This window comes from Gavia stellata, chromosome Z (genome assembly GCF_030936135.1).
Source record: "Gavia stellata isolate bGavSte3 chromosome Z, bGavSte3.hap2, whole genome shotgun sequence".
Lineage (NCBI taxonomy): Eukaryota > Metazoa > Chordata > Aves > Gaviiformes > Gaviidae > Gavia > Gavia stellata.
In genome coordinates, this window is record NC_082637.1 from 23,233,966 (window position 1) to 23,255,085 (window position 21,120).

Sequence of the window (21,120 nt, forward strand, 5' to 3'; positions counted from 1 at the left end):
AGTAGCAGGCAAGATTAGACACCACGACAAGTCGTAGTCTTGGTATGCAGCCTAAATCTTGTGAAGCTTTTTGCAAGGAATGTTGGTATTAGAAAGGAATTTGATGAAGATAATTTTTCTGATGCTTGGAAGGTGCTTCCCGTAGCCTTGAAGAGTAGTGACAGAGAAATATCTTCATTCTCGTTTTTAATCCAACAACTAGGAAGTGAAAGTTAGTGGTGTATCCTGACTGACATTGGATGCTAACATACTGTAGGTGGATTACAGAAAATTCACAGTGAAAGATTTATCATGAGGCCGAGGCCTTGAAAATTAAAACTTCTATCTTATGCTTGATATAATTAGGAGGAGAAGGGTGGCAAAAGGAAAATCTGTGTAGTCTGTTAGTTTACGCTAACAAAAGACTTCTAAACAGCAAAGCTGTGCCCTTGGAGATTTCTGTCTCTAATAGTTTTCTTCTGGTAGCATCTTTCCTTTCTCAATATTGAAGAGCTGCGGCAGAGTGATCTAGCTGGTGATGCATGCCTCTTGCAATATTTCTCCTCCTGCTTAACAACCACTTCTTCTAATCTCCCTCCTTCCTGTTATTTATCTTTGAGCATAGTATTTAAACGTGAGGGGTGTTTTTGGCATACAATGTTGTTATATTTTTGTATTCAGTTTCCTCTGGGCAATTTTTATTAGTTACATAATACGGGAAGATATTGAAACATGGTTGTATTCGTACTGAAACAGTAAATCTCTAGTCTGTGTAGCAGTACAGGCTTTTTCCTTCTCCCTCATACGGCACAGTAATGATTATTACTTGAAGGGCAATCTGCTTCAAGGCCTCCTGTAATAAGAAAAGCCAAAGCAAGATAGGTATCATCATCCGCTGTCACCAGAACTTTGGGGTCATGTTGGGGGAAAAAAATAGCGTGGCAAGTTACTCCAGTTTTCTCCAGTATGCTAAAATTACTCACTGTATTTCTATACTGAAAAACGTTCTTCAGTTTGAAGGAAAAAAGTGCTACTCTTTTTATAATATTAATAACAATAACCACCACAATAATAATAATAATAATAATAATAATAATAATAATAATAATAATAATAATAATAATATTGCTTAAGCTGTATTTTAAGTATTTTTGAATCCATGAGCCACAACACTGAGTTGCAAGTTTTCAGTAGTGTTAAAAAACATGCACTAGTTTGAAGAGGTATGCCTTTTGAATTTCAAAGGATAACTAGAGTTTACATGTCTGAAAGATCAAGAATGCAAATAAAAGTTCTAGTAAAAGTAAAGTTGGACTGTTTTGGCATGATACCATTTGGAGTTGTATACTGCCTTATGAAAACTTTTCTAGATATGTTTGTATTTTGCCTTACTTCAAAAAAGATATAATTATGTCCCTTTTTTATAAATCAGCAAAATAAATAAATTCAAACTCAGTTAAACAGAGATAATGGAATGTGCTTCTTAGGTGGATAGGCTTCATGAAATTTTGTATTTTATATATAAAAAGAACAAACACCAAAATGTGGGAGTATCCCCTTGCGGACGAAGGAAGTATATGTTTAGAGGAAGCAAAAAAGAAAGACTAAGGCTGATCAGGAATCATTTGGTGTATTTTTGATGAAAATTCAAGATTCAGTTATACTTAGACTTTTGCATAACCTTTGGTTGCTCAATGGCTTGGTCTTACCATTATTGTTTTTGTAAGCGATCTTGTGTTTGTTCCAAAGTGGAATGAAAGGAGGTTGTAATACCTCAGTGTTTCTGTAAACTGTTGTTTCTGTTTCTGTCACTTAAAGGTACTTTATGTGTAAATACCTGGAAAAAGTTTAGAAAGAGAGACTTTTGCAGAGAGACTTTTACCTCCATTAGGTTACCCTTTGCTTTTGGAGTTTTTAATGAAATAATGGTGATAAGCAGCTGAAGTAGGAGCAATAAATAACTCTGGTTTTTAAAATAAAAATTAATTCTCTAAAATAGAAAAATGATACTTTGGATAATGTTTTTTGACACATCAAATAATACTTCAGGGATAACTAGATTTTTCCATTCTGATGAGCTTGGGTATACGTTTTCTTGAGTCTCTTCTCAGTGTATGTAAGTTCTCAAAATGTTAAGATGTGCAATGTTGTTTTAGCCACCTGTCTTCTAAATTGAATCTTTGAAGCTGATTTGGGGAAAAAAAACCCAAGCCCAAATTTATAGTAGAATTTTAGTATTATCAAAACCTAAGTATTTGTCTGATCCACTGTTCTACTTCCATGTCTTCTAATGCTGTCTTCTTTAGGGAGCTCCAGACTCTGTAGTAAGCTGTGCTGTGTTACATCATTAAAACAAGGACCTTTCTTTTCTAAGGGTTTAAAGAAGGTTAATACTGTCGTAAAATAAATGGGAGACACCTTGTAGCTTTTATTTGACAGTTTGGGGTATTTTAGTGCCTTAGATCTGGTAGTCTCTTTAGTTCAGTAATTAATGTGGAGATGTCCTTTGGCCTCTCAAAGTACGGGACCAGCTTTGTCACTTCTAGCCTTAAAATTTATAGCATCCTTGTGGTAGTGGCATCTTAAAGTAATTCAGTTTCTTAAGTACTGTTGGTTTTTGTATTTAAGGTTTACAGCTCGACCATTAGTGGAGACCATATTTGAAAGGGGAATGGCCACTTGTTTCGCATATGGGCAAACAGGCAGTGGAAAAACCCATGTAAGTATTTCTTCTACATGTCAGCAATACACTTCTTTTTATTTATGATACACTTAGATAAATTCTAATAAGTAACAAATTTGTCAGTTACAGTTCTATGATCTTTATAGCATGTTTTTGTCTTTTTTTTTTTTTAATTTAGACTATGGGTGGTGATTTTTCAGGAAAGAACCAAGATTGTTCTAAAGGAATATATGCACTTGCAGGTGAGACTTTATTGGTCTGTTGGCTTTTTGCAAATTAGTTGAGATCAATACACTTTCTACTCTCTGTCGTACAAACGTAAGGGTCTACATATTTTGCATGACAGTAGAGCTTTGGTAACATCAATAGTAGTTCCAGGATGTATAGTCTTTACACAGTAAAGTAAATGTGTATATATGGATTACTTCAAAAAATGTAATAAATATAGTGGTTGATTAATTAAGTTTGTAATTTTGGGGTCTTCTGCATCTTTTGATGCAATGTGGCAGTATAAATTGCAGTGTTTTAGACTTGGTTGACTGACCCTGTCTGTTCTACTTACAAAATATGAGAGATGCTGTAAAATAGACAGGTATTAATGAGTCTTCACTGAATGAAAATACATAACGAGATTTCTTTTTATTCTGGAAATGTATTCACAGCTCGAGATGTCTTTTTAATGCTAAAGAAGCCAAACTATAAGAAGTTAGAACTTCAAGTATATGCAACATTTTTTGAGATCTACAGTGGTAAGGTAAGTACCTGATCTTTCTCTGAGGAAGGGGGAACTTCTCTTTCACAAACAAGATTTTGAGCTTGTCACATAAAAGATTTTTTTTCCTTTTTGTACTGAAAGCTTTCTTTCAAATGATTCTTTACACTTCCCTTCCAATCATGTTTTTCCATGAAATGCTTTGCATATTTTGATATGGGATTTGAAACAAAAGTGTCTTCTAAAGCTGCTCTTGAACTGTTCTGTTTTCTCCCCATCCTAAGGTTTTTGACTTGTTGAACAGGAAGACAAAATTAAGAGTGTTAGAAGATGGTAAACAGCAAGTCCAGGTGGTGGGATTACAGGAACGGGAAGTCAAATGTGTTGAAGATGTTCTTAAGCTCATTGAAATAGGCAACAGCTGCAGGTATCTCCCATAGCTTCCACCAGTTTTTCATTGTACATTAAAGAATCAGAACAAGAGTTTTTTGGGGTCGCTTCATAGTGATGGCTTTTTAATATGCAGTGGGTTTTTTGATGATGTTGGCTGCAAGTAAGCAATCTGCCTACCTTTTGAAGAAAGATACTTAGAGTTTCTCTGTCTCCTAGAGAGAAATAAGAACAGATTTTTTTTTTTACAGGATGTGAACTGCATGCATTATGTAACCAGCTTACTGACTTAAATACACATCATTTATAATCTGGAATACTGCCAGATTCTTCAGCTCTAAAGGCCTTGATACGCGGTGGCAGAGGTTAAGCGTAAAATTTTTATTTTTTTTTAAGAATCCAGCTTCATTTTAAAATTAGCCTTGTGCTGCCTGAACACATTAAAAGGCCATTAGCATTTTACATGTAAGCTTTCTGGTAATCTGAAATCTTTGAAGATCTGATTATTCTTGCTTTTAAAAGGGAGGTAAAATGTTACTAATCTTCCATTTCTGTTTGGAGAGAAGGAAAAAGAGGTATAATTGTACTATGTACATCCAGTTATTAGGGTTGTATCTCTAGTGTCCACAAGAACTTTAGACATGCTGTCAACACATGTAAGAAAATACAGAACTCTGCCCTGAAAAAACTAACGTTCTGAGGTTAGTGTGTTTAACGTGTATGGCCCTTCGTCTGTTCATATGTCCTTCCCTTTTCTCCTTTTGTTTAAAGGACATCTGGCCAGACATCTGCAAATGCACACTCATCTCGAAGCCATGCAGTGTTTCAGATTATTCTCAGAAGGAAAGGGAAATTGCATGGTAAATTTTCTCTGATTGATTTGGCTGGCAATGAAAGAGGAGCAGATACTTCCAGTGCAGATAGGCAGACGAGACTGGAAGGTGCGGAAATTAACAAGAGCCTTTTAGCACTCAAGGTAACTGAAATGTTTCCATTGCCTTTGCGTAGGTGGAAGCCTTCTACATATAATAGCAATGACTATTAAAACGAGTGGTTTTGCAGGCTTTGCTTGTCTACATTGTCTACTGATGTGGCGGGTAAAATCATGTATTGATTTTTCCTCTAAATGCCTGAAGGAACACTTGGTAATTACCGAGTAGAAACATTGCAGAAACATTGTGCTATCAACTTGCATGTGGTTTTAAAAAAAAAAAAAAACCTTAACAAAAATCCCTAGTGGTTGCATTTGAAGACTTTTCTGATATATATCTAAAATGGGAGGACAGATGACTTACTTTGGCACTCAAGGTCTGAAATACTAACTGGGAATATTCTTACTGATCTCAGTATTTCTTTCTTTTTTTTTTTAAATAAAAAATAAAGTTACCTTTACAACATACTGATTTACTGCTGCTAATTAATTCACTAAAGCAACACAACAGCAATGTATCCAGAAAGAAAAAAGAGATTAAAATGAACCTTGAAAGCTGGAAACCATTTTTGACTACTGTTCTTTATAGCAAATTCTCTGATACAGCCACTTTACAGATTTTCATACATTAATCCACAACACATCAAGAGAACTAAGAAATATTATTTAAATATTCATATGCCTTTTCTTTTGTTTATTCTATAACGCTCGAAAGAGGTTCAGTCTAAATAGGGAAACTAATTTTTTAGTCTCCACTGGGGAAACTAGTTTTGAATGTCTCAGAACTTATCTCTGTTGTTGGTTAGTTTTGCTTAGGTTTACTACTCTCAGCACCAGCACTGTGGTTTTATATAAAGAATCTGAACCCCAAAATCACTGTGCTTGCTTTTTTATCCCCAGTATAAACTTGGGAGAAGACTTGTATCTGACTCTAAGCAGATCTCACAAAACACCACAAAATTGTAATGTGTGATGTGTCATTACAAAATTGTATGGCATGTTGAAAAATTGAAGCAGCAGTTCTGAAACTGGTCTGTTTCGGTTTAGCATCAAAGTAAATAATACAAGCAACATTGTGTTGACGTTACCACTTGTTTCCAAATGTAATTGAATAAAGCTGGTTTGTTTTTGGGTTGGGATTTTTTTTTTCAGTTTACTTGTTGATTTTGTACTGGCTAGTGCCTTCAGTGGAATACCCATACAACATGCTTGGTTCATTTTCATACAACTTGTCTTTTTAATTATAGTGAAAGGTTCTGCTGCTGCCATACTAGTGATTGTGATATAAATTACATGGGGAAGGGGAGATAAAAATAAGTGGAGGTCTTGCAGAGGTCTAAGCAGTGGTACAAGAAGCTGTAAGTTTCTCAATGATATGTTAGTTTTCCATTTTTCATCTATCCCTAAAAATATTACACAGCTTTTTTCATTTGTATTCAAGACCTTTGAAGTTATTGTCAAGTTCGAATTAAACTAGTATGTTCTGAGGAGTCGTCTTCAGTGCTAATCCAAGAGTTGCTATTTGCATCTGTGAATCAGTCCCGTCTTAACCTGTTCAGATTTTTGGTACAGGAAGTTATTTCTGTAATGCCTCTACATGGAAGCAGTGTTGTCATTTTGTTACCTGGTTTTCTGAGCAGTGATGAAAAGCAAAAACAGTTAAAAATGCCATTAGTTTAGAAGCTGGCAGTGTTCTATAATTCTTTTACTAATAAAGAGATAACCCAATTCTAATTTTTCAGGAGTAAGCAAACTAAACATCATTATAGTAAATTAAAATTTCGTAATTAAACTTGTTGGTTGCCATATCAGTAATTCAACATACATATTTGTTACTGGTTTTAGTTTGTAATGTCACTTGTTGAAAATTTGTTGCCCCTCTTCCTGTCTAATCTGCTTTTCTGCTTATGTAAGTATAGTATTAATGTGCAAATTCAAAACATTCAAAGAATGCACTGCCTTGTTTACCTATAAGTATTGAGTCCTTTTTAGCATTTGCATGTGAAATTCACATTCAACAGGCTTCAGTCTTTCTGTTTATCTGAGCTGTGTCCAATCTAGAAAATTCAGCTGGTGAGTTTTTTAAATAATCACTTTAGTTAAAGCTAACTTGCTCTTGTGTTTGTTCTGTTCTGTGTCATGGCACTTTTATTCTGAGCCCATTTTTAGTTCTGTTTTATGCTGTTTCACAGTTGCAGTGCTTTCTTGGATTATCATCCTGAAGCCTGGCTTTTGGAAGAAGCTGTTTCTAGGAAATTTCAAAAGGCCACAGGGATGTGGCTGCAGCTGGAGGATTAGCTGAACTACTGTAGAACTATTCATGTAACACAAAAGCCATTCCATCTGTTAGTGCTGCTAAAAGCAAAGCTCTAATTTGAAAAGCTTTTGAAGTATGGTTGGTTGAAGAAGTTCTGTGTGTAGATGTGTTAAAACTGTACCAAGGAAGCCGTGCATCCAAAGACATGCCTGTACACAAAGTATTAAGGCAAAGGCAGAAACTGGAATTAGTGATTAAAATATGACGATGACAACAACAACACAGAAATTTAAATTTAAACTTTCTTTGTGTTAGAAGTAATTTATTAGCTGTTGTTAGAGCTCTGAGTGGGCAGAAGTGATGTTTAGATTAGTGCAATCTTGCTTTGCACTGTTGTACTTAGTTGCTGCTGTAACTTCTATAGTTATTTAATAATATTTACATCTGTACAGTATTTCTCACTGGAACTCGTCAACCAATTGCAAATATTACTTTAGCCCCATACCCTTGTGAGTGAAAGAGGAGACCTTATCCCTGTTTTTTCACATGAAGAATATTGTATGACAGGGAATGACTTACATTTTCAAGTGTCTTCCAATATTGAGTACATGAATAGAGAGCTATGCTTACTAGGTTTGTGATCTGTGGAAGCTTTCAGAAAGTTTGTTTTCTTCTGACCTGTAAGGAAAGTCAGTGGTAGACCCAGAATCAAAGATACTGCTTTTAATTGATAGAGTTAACATGTGTCCCTGTCCACGCTGCTTCTGCTGGCAGAGGTTGTAGATCATTCAGGCTTTTGCAGCTGATCATCAGAAATAATTGTTAGTCTGGGCGTTTAACATCAACACTGATTTTTTTTGTTTTGTTTTGTTGTTGTTGTTGGATACAATAGATGTAAACATTTTGGATGAGATTCAGAAAATTTTTAGGCTCCTAAGTCCTTTTTATCTTCCTACCTCTCTACTGAACTTAATGAGAGGTAAAAGCCTAACACTTCTTGAATCCAAGCTTTAATGGTAAATTTTAATATTTTAGGAGACAGCGACATAACTAAGGGATGTATTTTCTAATTTTGAATTACATTTGTATTATATTTATTCAACCCATATTAAAGAAAAATGCATAAACCTGTTTGCTGTTTCAGGAGTGCATTAGAGCCTTAGGCCGAAATAAACCTCATACACCCTTCAGAGCAAGTAAACTTACTCAGGTGCTAAGAGATTCATTCATAGGAGAAAACTCCCGTACCTGTATGGTAAGTTGGTTTGGTTAACTGTTCTAACAATTACAAAGAGAACAGATGCTGGGAATTTAGGCTTTTATGTTTAAAATTGGTTACTTGCTACTGGAAATGTGTTGGACTTATGTTTATACACTTACTTGACACTATATGTGGAGTGAGACTTTCAGCAGAGACACTTCAGATAACTTGTTCCCTTCTCACTTTTAATTGGCCTTTCTTGTTGTTTGTTCCAGTTTTCTAGCTAGGCACCTAGCTAGAAACACTTCTAGCTTGGGAAGTTTTTTTTCTTATTTGTTTGTTTATTTTTAATAATGTCTTAATTATATGAGAGTATTGTTTGTTGACTCAGAATTTTGAAAAGGTGGTGTAGATTGAAAGTACAATGGTGAGTTACGATCTTTAAGTGACAAAGACAAATTTAAAGTTGGTATCAAAGGCATCAGAATATGCTCTAGGCTGTTGAGGGGGGAAGTAGTTGGAATAGATGGGTAATTGTGTATTGTATAAATGTTCATTTGCATCAGTCTGAAAAACAGAATTCTTTTGTCAGATGGTGGAAAGGACAGATAAAAGCACTGATATCCAGTCATTTTATTTGTGGATCCTTAACATTTCTACTTATGGAAATGCAAACTCTGTGCAGCGGACACTGATTGCTAGGCTTGTTTTTGTTGGTTACTTTTGACAGACTCCTTGGAATTAATTAGTCTAGAGGCCAGAGAAGTCTGCAGACCACAACATGAAAACTGTAATGTTAGGGTAGCCTAGTGTTCCCTTTAGCTCTTAGGATTGGTTCTAATTTGAAAATGGTGATAAAATAGCATTTTTTTATTAATCTTTTTTTCTCCTTCAGTTTTCTGATGAAAAGACAGATTGTTTTCTTTCCACTGAGACATAACTTCATAAATCCTATGCAGGATTAGAAAGCTAAATGGTGCATCTCTAGCTAGTATATCCAAACTGCTGAAGAAGGTTTGGAAAGTTGGCCTGTTGGAAATTGCTCCCTGTGCATAGAATAATTAACATTTGTGAATATTTCATGCAATTCTCACCATCACCCTTGCCTCCTTAAAATGCTAACAAGGTGTCTTTGTTTTGGTGAAGCTTTTTTATTTAATTATTACTCTCCTCATAGAGTTGTCGTAACATTTTTTACCATTTAAATGGGTGAGAATGCCATCAGGATTAATCCATGATCTATGGGTGTTCAATTTTCGATAAAGCTTGCATTGCTTTATTTTACATTTGATATAGTTCTAAATAAAGGAAAAAAAGTCCCCTCTGAAAGTGCGTGGAAATATGCTTGAACTATTTTTTATTTTTGTTTTCGCATAACTACAGTCACTTTACAATTAAGAATAAGAAAACCCTTTCATGATGAGATACTGCTTTAAAACTCATTCTTCTGTTACTTTTTCATGTAGTTTCTCAGTACTAGGACCACTTGTGACATTCTGTTTTTAGTGTTTGTTTACCTGCAATTTTTATCACCAATTTCATCAGCAAAATTTTTTCTTAACATACTGATGTGGGAAGAAGAACACTTGGGCGGTTGTGGCTTACTCTGAATTATAGTTGAAAAGGAAGCAGGGAAGGAAAAGAAACCTACAGTGCATCTTTACGTTTGTTTGAATTGAGCTTTCGCATTTGCAGCACTTGTTGCTGCGTTAACTAGATGGAGCAGAATAAAGCTGCCTGTATAGAGATCTGACAGGTTTCTGAACAGCACGTATTGAATTGAGGGAGGTGTAGGAGATACCTTAGCCTGGAATAACCTCCAGTCCTCTCCAATTCCCTGGGAAGAGGAGAGAAGATTTGCACTCCAGTGGCCCAGTGGTGGGAATAGTGGATAATGATCAGCAGTTTCACCCCTCTTCTGGGTGTTCTTTTGCCTCTTTTATCAAGACAATTTATTCAGCCTTCCAGGGGGGTGTTTACAGTTGGCTCCTTGGCAGAGTGTGCCTGGATTCTAAGCATGTTCATGTGTAGGCTTTATATCATACACTAGCAAAATTTTACTGATGAAATTTACAGGGAAAGAAAAGGGCAATTCATTATGATTTATGATAGCTAAAGTTGAACAATAATTTACTAAATTAAAAGAGTACTTACCCTGCGGGTGTGCTGACTGCTAGTTTGCAGCAGAGCCATATAATTAACTGTGGTGCTTCAAACTTCCACAAATGATTGCAAAAATAGTTTAGTAATGAGTAGTTTCCTTTCACATTCCTACAGTTGTCTGCATAGATCATTGCTATGTTCTTGAGAAGTGTCTACTTCATGTGAAGTAAATTAAAGCACAGAAGAACTTTTTAGTTAGAACTGTTATAGCTGTCACAAGGTAAGATGTAGATCATGATAGTATTTCCTCCAAAATATTTTAGCTCGTTACAGGCAAGATAAATTAATGAGTTTGCAACACAGAAATATTATTCAATTGGAAAATATTATTTATTGAACGTGTAAGACCTCTTTTAAGATGCTGGTTTTGGTTGTCAGTGAAGAGGCATTTGTTGTAAAGGGATTCCTCAACAAGACAAAGATTTGTTCCAGTGTTCTAATGTGCTGTTAGAAAGTAAATAATTTTGCAAATATGTGGTGCTTTTCAATATGGAATGCATATAAAACAATGTAGTTAAAACTTGTAATTTTAGCTTAACTGAAGAGATTCTTCAAATGTCCTGGTAAAAAATACCTGCTGGGCCTTTTCCACTTGCTTTCTGACAAACTAACCTGTAAGTGGGATACTTGAGTCAAATTTATTTGGTAATTTCTACACTTCATTTTTATTTGACTTTTCCTTTTATTGTTTATGGACTTCCTGTTGCAATTCTAAAAGTTACATCTTTAGGGATGGAACATTCTCTTCTGTATATAAGGTTAAACTATAATTTGGAAACTTACTATTTTCAAATTTCAGAAGAATATTTTGAAAATAACTTCATAATGTGGGCAGTTATGAGTAGGATCTGCTTCATTCTAAAGAAATCTGGAGATAGACAGGCAACATAAATAGGTTGTTTTGAATTTTCTGAGTCATTGCAGTTTTACTGAAGTTCGTGTCCTTAAATAGTTTCAAAAACCATTTAAAGTTTTTGTTTGCAGGTTATAGTAGACTTACTTTCTACCTAGTTGCATATTTCTCTTTTTGAGGAATCTTTATTTTTTCAGTTACAGTTTTTCATTTACATATTATGTTACCAAGACATGAGATGGGGGAAATTAAGAATTCATAGAAATTCAGTCAATGTTCCAGGTATGGTTAAAAAAACTAAAATGAAGCTTTGACTTGACATCTGTCTCCTTGAGATGACATTGAATAAGGACAGCTGTACATAGTAGACAGATTTTGTAGAAGATCTCAAACGAAACTGGGGATTAAAAAAAATAAAGTTAATTTGAATTCATCTACCCTTTCATCATACGAAGTGATTTATTAACGTGTGGCATCTTTTCTCCAGATTGCTACAATTTCTCCAGGGATGGCATCATGTGAAAACACTCTAAATACATTGAGATACGCAAATAGGTATGGAAAATATTTTTGCTTATAGCTATACCGGCTGTTGATCACTGACATTTGGAATAGTGTTGTTCTGAGATATATAATTATTTTAACTACTTGAATAATTTTATTGTACTTGCATTTCGTAATAAGATTAAAACTAAATTATTGATCCAGGCTCACATTTAATTTAAATTGTCACTTTACAACCATTACAATAGAATCAATAGAAACTGTATTTAAGCCATTATCCAGCGATGGATAATGTGGATTGTAAAGAATGTGGGAGATGCCACTATTAGTTTTGCCCCTGCTCTGGAGGCACCATCTCTTGCATTAGGGGTAGTTGGTATTCATGATGATTCTCTGGGGTGTTAGCTGAAATACCTTTCTGCAATTTGATTTTTTCTTTTTCATCCCCTTGGTGGAATTACATGCAGTTGCTAGTCTGTTTGATACATGTATATGAAATTTTATACTTCCCAACTTCAGGCAAATATCTGAGACCCCTAAGAAAAGAGTCAGTTAATCCAACAGTGGCTTTATAATCAGTGTAGAGAAATTAACACCTCCAGAGGCTGATGCAGCACCTCTGAGACCTGTACTGCTCTCTGAAAGTGTTTGTCTCTCTTCAGTGAGTGTGAAAGGACCCTTCCCCTGCTGCAGTTCTCCTTCATTTAATGTCTGTGGAAATGGAGTGATCAGGTCCTGTGTGTCCCTGCAGTCAGACCTGCGACCCAGAGACCCCTCCATGCTTTGCTGCAAAGAACAAAGGAGGCAAACACCTCTGGGCCATCAGAAACCCTGGCTTGGCCAGAAGAGGCTACCATCTAGTGGCCTGCTTGCCCCAGTGAAAGATAGGACAGGACCACGTCTGCTGCTGCTTGGTTGGGCACCCTGACCAGTCGCTAATTGGGCACAAAGGGCTGGTAAGAAAGCTTACTGCCCGCTCCTTTCGATACCCAAATGTCTCTGTGTCTGGATCAAGGGAGCTAGTAGCAAATCTGCCTGGCTTGGACCAGTCTGTGTGATTTTCTTCTGGTGAGAATGAGGCATCCACTCCCCTGCTTACAGTAACATAATGAAGGACCTTGCACATTCATCAAGACTCACTGGATCTTTTACCCCTTATAGAATATGCGTTGCTGAAATGACTCCAGAAAAAGACACTGCAAAACTAATTAAACACCTATTTCTAGTATACTAAATAGTTGCACTGAAACTGTTTCTTCCCCTTAATGCCAAATTTGTATGTTGTTATGGAGTAAATGCCTGTCGCTGTAAAGTTGCTTCATGTGTTTTGTGTAATATTTTAGTTTTTTCTAGCAATATATCATTTTCATAGTACCATTAGTTTTCAGGTACTGGACACTGTGTGTGCAGTGTAAGACAGGGGGCAGAGTAGAATTTAAAGTTTTGTAGCTCTAGTGGTTTGATATTTTAAAAGGAGCCATTTGAATGTAGAACAAATTTTATTAACTTCACAAACTGAAATCTAGAATTACTCTTTTGAAAAAACTGCTATTATAGTCCCCTGCAAATTAGCAGCACTGGTTTTGTTCAGTTTTGTTAGTGATCTGTAACTTTGCTTGCAGGAGGTTTAGATATGTTGGCACACTTGTGTTTTAACAGAAAAACAGTTCTATAATTAAACTATTAAAGAAATATGCTAAACAAAGAGTTGTCATTTTAACTGTGTTTATGAGAACATTTTCTTTTAATTTGCTGCTGTATTTTGCTGCTGCAGAGTAAAGGAATTTGGAATTAGTCCTTCGGACATTCCCTTCTCACAGGGTAGTGGCAGTCGCTCTGATCTCTCTCCTTCCTATGAGTATGACGACTTTTCTCCTTCAGTCACCAGGTCTACTTCATTCTATACATGGAATCTTTATTTTTAAGTTTTCTTTTTGGCTATGTAATTTTACAGACGAACCTTTCATTAGTTCCCTTGCCTTGAGTCACACATACTTTGGTTTTATTTTGTTTGGCAGGTGATGGTTCTGCATGATCTGCAATCATCTTCCCAGTATTTTGTTCACCCTCCTTAAACATCCACAGTCTGTATCTAGGCTTGCTAGTTTCCTTCATACATTTTTAAAAAAAAGGTGATGTCACCTTTGTACGTTTAGTGTACAAAGACAAGTCTGTGTTTAGGGTAATTTGAATATCTCTAATCAAAAATGAAAACCATTTTCATATATACAGGTTTTTAAAACTTTTCATCACTCTGAAGATGAATGAAAACCGGTTTCCATTGCAGTAAATAAGCGCTACCTGAAAAAACATTTTTCCCCGTAAAAAATATGAAGAATATGTTCTAAAACTTGCTATACTTGCAGACTTTGATGTGTCTGTTTCATAAATTTGCTTTTAAATGGGCTTTTTTTTTTTTTTTTACAGAATCATTATCAATCTTTTAAACTATTTCCATGCTGCAGGAGCCTAACATTTTAATAACATATTTTAACCTTCAAAATTATTTTAATTAAAGAATCTATTAATTCTCTGAGATACTTGGTTGCAAATTATTATTTTCTTCAAAATTCTTGGTGGATTTGCTTATAACAGCTAGTGGTGTACTGACTGACTAAGTTTTTTAAAGCACAATTGTGTGCAAGGGAAAAGAAAGATGATCAGGTTTAGGATGCTAAATAAACTTTTCTTTCAAATATTATTCATTGTTAAGGATTTAATATTGAGGGCTTGGAGATTTTTGCCCTCTTAACTGTTAATAAGTAGTAAGATTTAAATCAGAAAATGCCTCTTGCTAGAAGATAGACTGTAATCCACCTGCAAGTAGTTGTGATTCAATGGTCCAGGCTTTTTAGGAGTTGGACTAACATCTTTTTGTTACTGAAAGTACATTAAATTTGTGAAGCTGACATCATCCTTATTAAATGAATTAATTGCACATAAACCCATAGAGCTTTATTTTTCGTTGGCACTCTTTTGCACAGGAAGTTACTAATTTACAAATGAAACATTTTCTGCTCGTAGGGTGAAGGAGCTGACGGTCGATCCTAGTGCCGCAGGAGATATCCGTCCCATTATACACCATGCTCCTAATCAGATTGATGACTTGGAGACACAGTGGGGTGTGGGGAGCTCTCCTCAGAGAGATGATCTTAAACTGCTTTGTGAACAAAACGTGAGTGGTTCATCATTACATGGAAAGAGATGATGATAAATACAGTGGCAGAACAAATCCAGAGTAATGTGTATTTATAGCCTGTTAGCAAGATCATTAAGCATTATTTTCCCTGCATGCAACACCCATTTCAAGTGAGTTTGCCTTTCTCTGCATGTAGAAATGTGGCTATCCATCATTCCTCTTCCCAACATCCTGATTTTTCTGGGGTGAAACCCCAGCGCACTCTTTGGGAGAGAGCCACATCATGTTCCCAGCATGTTTCCCTGGGCTGCAGGAGTGGGGAGCTGAGAGGCATCTTCGAAAGGGCTTTTTCCCCTTATTGCTGATTATCAGCTCTAGTCCTGGTTCCTTAAATGTTCAACAGGGATTAAAATTCAGTTTGTGAAAATGCTAGTAAAAGATAGAAAAGAAAAATCCTTACTATCCTAACTTAACTTTTCGCAAGACTCTCTGCCTTCTCAGACACCTCCACATGGTGTCTGCATTATTTCTCATTTTAGTAACTGGCTTGTCTTCCAGGAGTCTTATTTTATGAGAACATGCTAGTGATTCATAGAGCTTCCCACTGGACAGTCCTTCCAGCCAGATATCCTTTCATATCATACTTCTTCATTGCTCATGTGGAATTAAATTAACCTTTACAATATGTTTTAAATAATAAGGTTTCAAAGGCATTGTACAAGAAACTATACTGTCTTGCTGAAACATTAATTACGGCCTACCTAGCGCTTTCGCTTTTGATTGTTAACTATTCATTTCTAAAGAAGTCCTGTTTGCCCCAGTTTGTAAATCCATGTTGTGCATTCTTCTAATGTATTGCTCACTATGTACATTTTAGATTTCTCACTTTACCTTTATTCCACTTTTTTTCCAAAGGATTAATTTTATTTTCTGAAATGTATTGGATGTAATTGCTGTTCTCTTTTTTTGAAAATTGTCTGTCTATTGCAATATGCTCAACAAAAAGCCCTGACAGAAAATCAGTTTTCTGTAGGCATTAAAGCCTATTAGAAATTAGCATTCTTCCTTTGTGACTTCCTCTTCCCACTGTTTTAACTTGGTTTTTTTAAAGTGGAATATCCTGTTTTCCGATATTCACTAGGATTAGTGACTGGAAATTTTTGGTGAATATGAATTAAATTTAGCTCTGTGAACGTTTTGGATTTATTGCCCTCTCCGCTCATTTCTGGAGATTTTCTTGTTAGGAGTATTAAATTCTATTTTTGACAGGTTTTGCCTTCTGTGTATTTCTTTTCATGTTCTGTGATGAGATGGATCACATTCAATATATTTCCTGTAGCCACAGTTCTTTCCAAACTAACAAGCTTAACTATTGTTTTTAGGAAGAGGAAGTTTCTCCGCAGTTGTTTACTTTCCATGAAGCTGTGTCACAAATGGTAGAAATGGAAGAGCAAGTAGTAGAAGACCACAGGGCTGTCTTCCAGGTAAAAGATGCAGCTCTACTTTGTTTTATCTTAATCTAGGAATTCAGGTTTTCTCAATGAAAGTGCATACTTTTGAAGATGTAGGATATAATCTGGTCATTCTGTTACTGTCAGAGATTTCTAAATTGTTTTATTATGCTAAGCCCATCGTAGCAAACAAATAGGAGCAGATCCCGTAACCACTGATCTTTGTCTCCATGATGAAAGAGAAGCATATTTCTATACCATCCCAGAAATTTAGTAAAATTTTCCTTTTCTTCTCAATAAACATTCCTAAACAGACTGTGTTCACAGTGAGAAAAGTTACTGTTTTCTTTTTACTATTTTTACTATTCACTATATTTTTGGTCCTTTTCCAGTATTAGTGACTGTGCTTTTTTCCTAGTTGCAGGGAGTTTATTCAGATTAGTCTTGAAATTTTGAATGTCACTGTCTAACCTATGCCAGAGCTAGCAATTAATAGTAATGGCTCTATCACTACCATTTCTGTTTGGTCATCTCCCTCTAAGATACTGCAGTACTCCCTCCAAGTATCTCATCTGAGTATCCTTTTGTGACATCTTTCTCTGAGATGCTGAGATCCAGAAGAGACATATATATTTCTAACTGCCCGTTTGCTTCCTTTTTACAGATACATAAAGGTTTTCACTTGCTGTTAGTCAGGGTCTTTGGAAGGAATACGGCCCGTGCAGTGTAATGCTGGTCAGCACCACGGAGCCTTTTACATTCACAAAATAAATTGTAGTAATAAGCATGAGTTACTAGTTTTCAGAAGGAAATTTAAGTTGCTTCTGTTCATAACCTTAGAGTCTTTAGGTGGGGTGTCCGTTTGGCATGTCTGCTGCAAGAGAACAGCAGAGCATTAAACCTGTAGGGAATACGCACATCTCCTCAATTTAGGTATCTAACTTAATGGAACATTGGTGTGTGTTCATAATACAGTAGGATGCTAAATAACACATTTTACAACAGATGTAGAGATTTAGTTATTATGAAACATTAGCCCTGAAGTAAAACATGCAGAAGTGTGAAAGTCATATGCCATATGCCGTAGCTGCGTCCTAATGCTTGAGACTTCTGGAGAGACAAGCTGCATTAGTTTAAGATGTTACTGCCACAGTGTGTCCATCTGGCCTTCTGCTGGAGATTACTTCTCCTCCCAGCACTAACTGGAAGGAAATGTGTCCGAGCCTCGGCTCCCTTCATTCGCAGCATGGCTTGTTAGTTTATGCCGTGTGTGGAGGCGGGCTGCACCAATACAAAATCTACCAGCTGTACCAGGCAGAAGTTGTCTTCTGTCAGCTTTCTTCTGGAAGCTGCTGATACAAAACATCTTTTCCTAACAAAAATGTCTAAAATAGATCAATGAAATTAATTCTGCTCTAGAGGTGTTGGTCTTCCTTTGTGTCTTGGATGTATGAGTTTACATTAGATGAGATGAATCCTATCCCAATGTGAGCTCCATCTGTCCTGCAAGCCAAAAAACATACATGGGGTTTGGACTATGCTTTCAATATTACTTGGGCTACTGAGCACTGAGGGAAAGACTTAATTTTAGTATTTTAGGCCCAGCATGCCTAGAACTGTCAGCTGCTTTCCTTTTTTAAATCAAAACATTTCCAATGGAATCAGTTCTCCTGACCATAGCTTTGCATGGTTGTGTAAGCTTTAAGCTTCTGGTTGTGTTTTTCTTTGCTGCAAGACTTTTTTTTTTCTTCCTCTTTTTTTGTAGTATTCGGAGTGCAAAGATGCCTAAGAGCTGCTTTAACCAACCTTTATTGTACTCTTATCTGTCTGGGGAGTTAGCTCATGCAATAGTGAGCTTAAAATAGCTCTTCTTTTATACAGCTTCTCTCTAAATTGGTTTTGATTATGGACAGAATTATCTTGGCCTTGAAACTTTGCTAATGTATTTAGTTGTTTTTTTACCTTTTATCTAGGAATCTATTAGATGGCTGGAAGATGAAAAAGCTCTTCTTGAGATGACAGAAGAAGTAGACTATGACGTGGATTCTTACGCTACCCAACTTGAAGCAATTCTAGAGCAAAAAATTGATATTCTAACCGAACTTAGAGGTAGATAGCTTTTAATCACTTTCGTGTGCATTATTAGCAGTGTGTTTTCATATGCCATGGAGACTTGCAAGTAATACTGAGGAGAAAAAAAAGAGTGTGGTTATGGTTTAGGGTCTCTTTTCCCCTGATGCTGCCCTGCAATGTCCTGTGGAAGGAACATTTATTCTTCTGCCTAAGAACAAGTTCACACCTGTGCTCAGTTCATCCTAGTTTAAAGGAAAAACCTCTGCTATACCTCCAGGAAGTATAAACTCAATCCTGCAACTTTCCTTTTCCTTTCTTCCAAAGCAATAAAGGAAGGAAAAAGAAAATCCAAACAAACTCTACGAGAAAAGAAGGTAATGCAATGAGGAAAACATAGTAGGAAGTCCCCGTTCTGATCTGTGTTAGAAAACTCTTTATAACATAAAATCTTACTTTTTACTCAGTCCGAGTATCTGCTGTAAGTTAGAAGAATACATCAAGCAAATCAGATGTGGCTTGCTTGCCTTGTAAGCATGCATTGGCACCAGTATACTTTAGGAAAGAATTGGAGGTACATTCCTTTGTTTTTTATGGATGATGGCTTCCTCTTCAGAAGATGACAATTTGAGACACCAGCAATGAAAAAACACAGTTTAGGTGACTCCCTGTTCTTTGAAAACTCATTAGATACTGCTTTTTGAAACAAGGTACTGGAGGTAAAGGCTATCTAAGAGATCCTTGCATCTTTACAGGCATGATATCTGTATAGCTTTACAGGACTGAAGAAATGTTAAGCCAAAAATTCTTTCTCCCAGTATCTTCTGTGTTCTGCTCATGGCACATAGTGGTCACTGAATATTTCAGCTTTCATTCCTGTCACTCTGGGACTGACATCTTTATGCTGTCATTTTGGTTTCCTTCTTCCTGTTCTTGGGCATGTTACTGGGGAACGGAGTGGGATAGGAATAGAATTATGAAAGGATGTCACACTTCCTTTCTCAGGTTTCTCCCATTCTTGTTATAGTTACGATGAAACATTTATCTATTTATGGTGGAAAAACTCCCAAAATTTAATCACAAATGCTTTTCACATTCATAGAAAAACAGGGGGGAGTAGAACTTACTGTGCCGGGTTTTAGAATGTACGGAAGTGATTGATTGTACACTAAATAGAATTTTGTATGCCTCCAAGGATGGTTTGGAAGGTGCCGGGAAGGAAAAGGATGTATGTGGTGCATACCTATATTCTGTAAGTTAGAAGCAGAATTTAGGTGTGAACAGGTTACATGCTGGGAATGCAATTGTGCAGTTTCCAAACCTATCCTGCCTAGAGACAGGGGTAGCATCTAAGAAGGGACTAAGTTGCTTAGCAGCTTGTTTGTATGGTGAGTATTGAATTTAAGCTTATCTCAATCCTCTTGCAGTTTGCAGCGTCAGCTATTTTTGTGGAGGAATGTTCTTTGTTGTGCATTGGGTCTGGGATGTGGAGCATCAGGGCTTAGTTTCAAGATCTGTGTTGAGCACAGACACATCAGTACTCATTCTCTCTTTTTCATTAAAGATAAAGTGAAATCTTTCCGGGCAGCTCTACAAGAGGAGGAACAGGCCAGTAAACAGATCAACCCGAAAAGACCACGTGCCCTTTGAAATGGGCCTTTGCTGCTAAAGGAATCCACGAACCCGTACTGCTGTAGCACACATTTGTTACAAAACCCAGTGGCCGTAAGAACTCAACTACTTGAAAGTGTAAAAACGTTAGAAATGTCTGTGGAAATGTCCTGTTTCTTATTCACCTGAATGACATTTTCAACTCTTTGTGAAATGCTCCTATGATGTCTACAAAATGCTTCTAGACCAGACAGCACAACCATGCAGGGTTCAGATCTGTGAAGCACTTTGTTTAAAATATTTCATTTATTCAAATTGTGAATTTTGTTTGGGAATATTTGCCATGTTTTTAATGATGAAGTAAAACTGTGGCCATTAACAAGTCACAGTATTTCCTTTTGACTACATTCAGTTTTGTTACAAAGACCAGCTGTGCAGTTTTAAATTGTGTTTGCGTGCATGCACACCTTGCTAGTAGTTGTACATAACTTCTCTTCTACAGACAGCTGTGCTTACCTCTTCCCATTCTGTGCCTTGATGAAGGCTACTAAACCCTAAACATCCTCTTTCTGAAGCACAGCCTTAATAAACAACATTCCTTATTTGTCAATATAAATTACTTTTAGTGTGTGTACATTTTTAATGTGTTTTGAGACTTTTTTTTGGTGGCTAGTTTCATTTCACAGGATGTGCCATATCATTTGAATAGGAACTGCAAGAGCTGTTAGAGTGGACAAACAGCTGGACATTCCATACTCCTTGTAAAAATCTGGAATCTAGATTTATTTGAATGCCATAAAGAATGGTTATATAAATCTAACATTTTCTCTGTAATTAAAAAAAAAAACAGAACAAAAAAAAAAAAACAAAAATATGAATTAGTTGATGTATAATAAAGGGTAATGTTTAAGTACTGAGGAGAGTTGTATCTTAGGGTAATGCAGATATGCAGTATGTGGTATGGTGTGATAATGCTGTCAGAGTAAAGGTACGATCCAACCTCTGCGTATGGATAGGATAACTGTCAAAGTTCAGGGATCCAGCTAAATACATACATATTGGCCTTTCACATACTGTTAAAATTTGGCTTTTGATGCATGACAAACTTACATGTACATTAACTGTAGTTTGCAGGTAGTTTGAGTAGCTCTGTTGCTTTAAAAAAAAAAGTAGCTA

The 21,120-nt window shown here is 36.1% G+C and overlaps 1 protein-coding gene across 4 annotated transcripts in view; it reads left to right on the forward strand.

The window, feature by feature from the left end:
- KIF2A (kinesin family member 2A) overlaps positions 1 to 20,804 on the forward strand; it is a 53,838-nt gene extending 33,034 nt beyond the window's left edge. For 2 of the 4 annotated variants that reach the window (XM_059834180.1, XM_059834183.1), the window contains 12 exons: positions 2,608 to 2,698; positions 2,841 to 2,904; positions 3,325 to 3,416; positions 3,659 to 3,801; positions 4,536 to 4,740; positions 8,097 to 8,207; positions 11,657 to 11,724; positions 13,448 to 13,561; positions 14,698 to 14,848; positions 16,195 to 16,296; positions 18,237 to 18,372; positions 19,898 to 20,804. In XM_059834180.1, the coding sequence (XP_059690163.1) occupies positions 2,608 to 2,698; positions 2,841 to 2,904; positions 3,325 to 3,416; positions 3,659 to 3,801; positions 4,536 to 4,740; positions 8,097 to 8,207; positions 11,657 to 11,724; positions 13,448 to 13,561; positions 14,698 to 14,848; positions 16,195 to 16,296; positions 18,237 to 18,372; positions 19,898 to 19,983 (1,363 nt within the window). In that variant the 3' untranslated portion in view covers positions 19,984 to 20,804. The remainder of the gene's footprint in view (positions 1 to 2,607; positions 2,699 to 2,840; positions 2,905 to 3,324; positions 3,417 to 3,658; positions 3,802 to 4,535; positions 4,741 to 8,096; positions 8,208 to 11,656; positions 11,725 to 13,447; positions 13,562 to 14,697; positions 14,849 to 16,194; positions 16,297 to 18,236; positions 18,373 to 19,897) is intronic. The other 2 variants (XM_059834182.1, XM_059834184.1) reach the window with 1 other exon arrangement.
- The last annotated feature ends 316 nt before the right edge of the window (positions 20,805 to 21,120 follow it).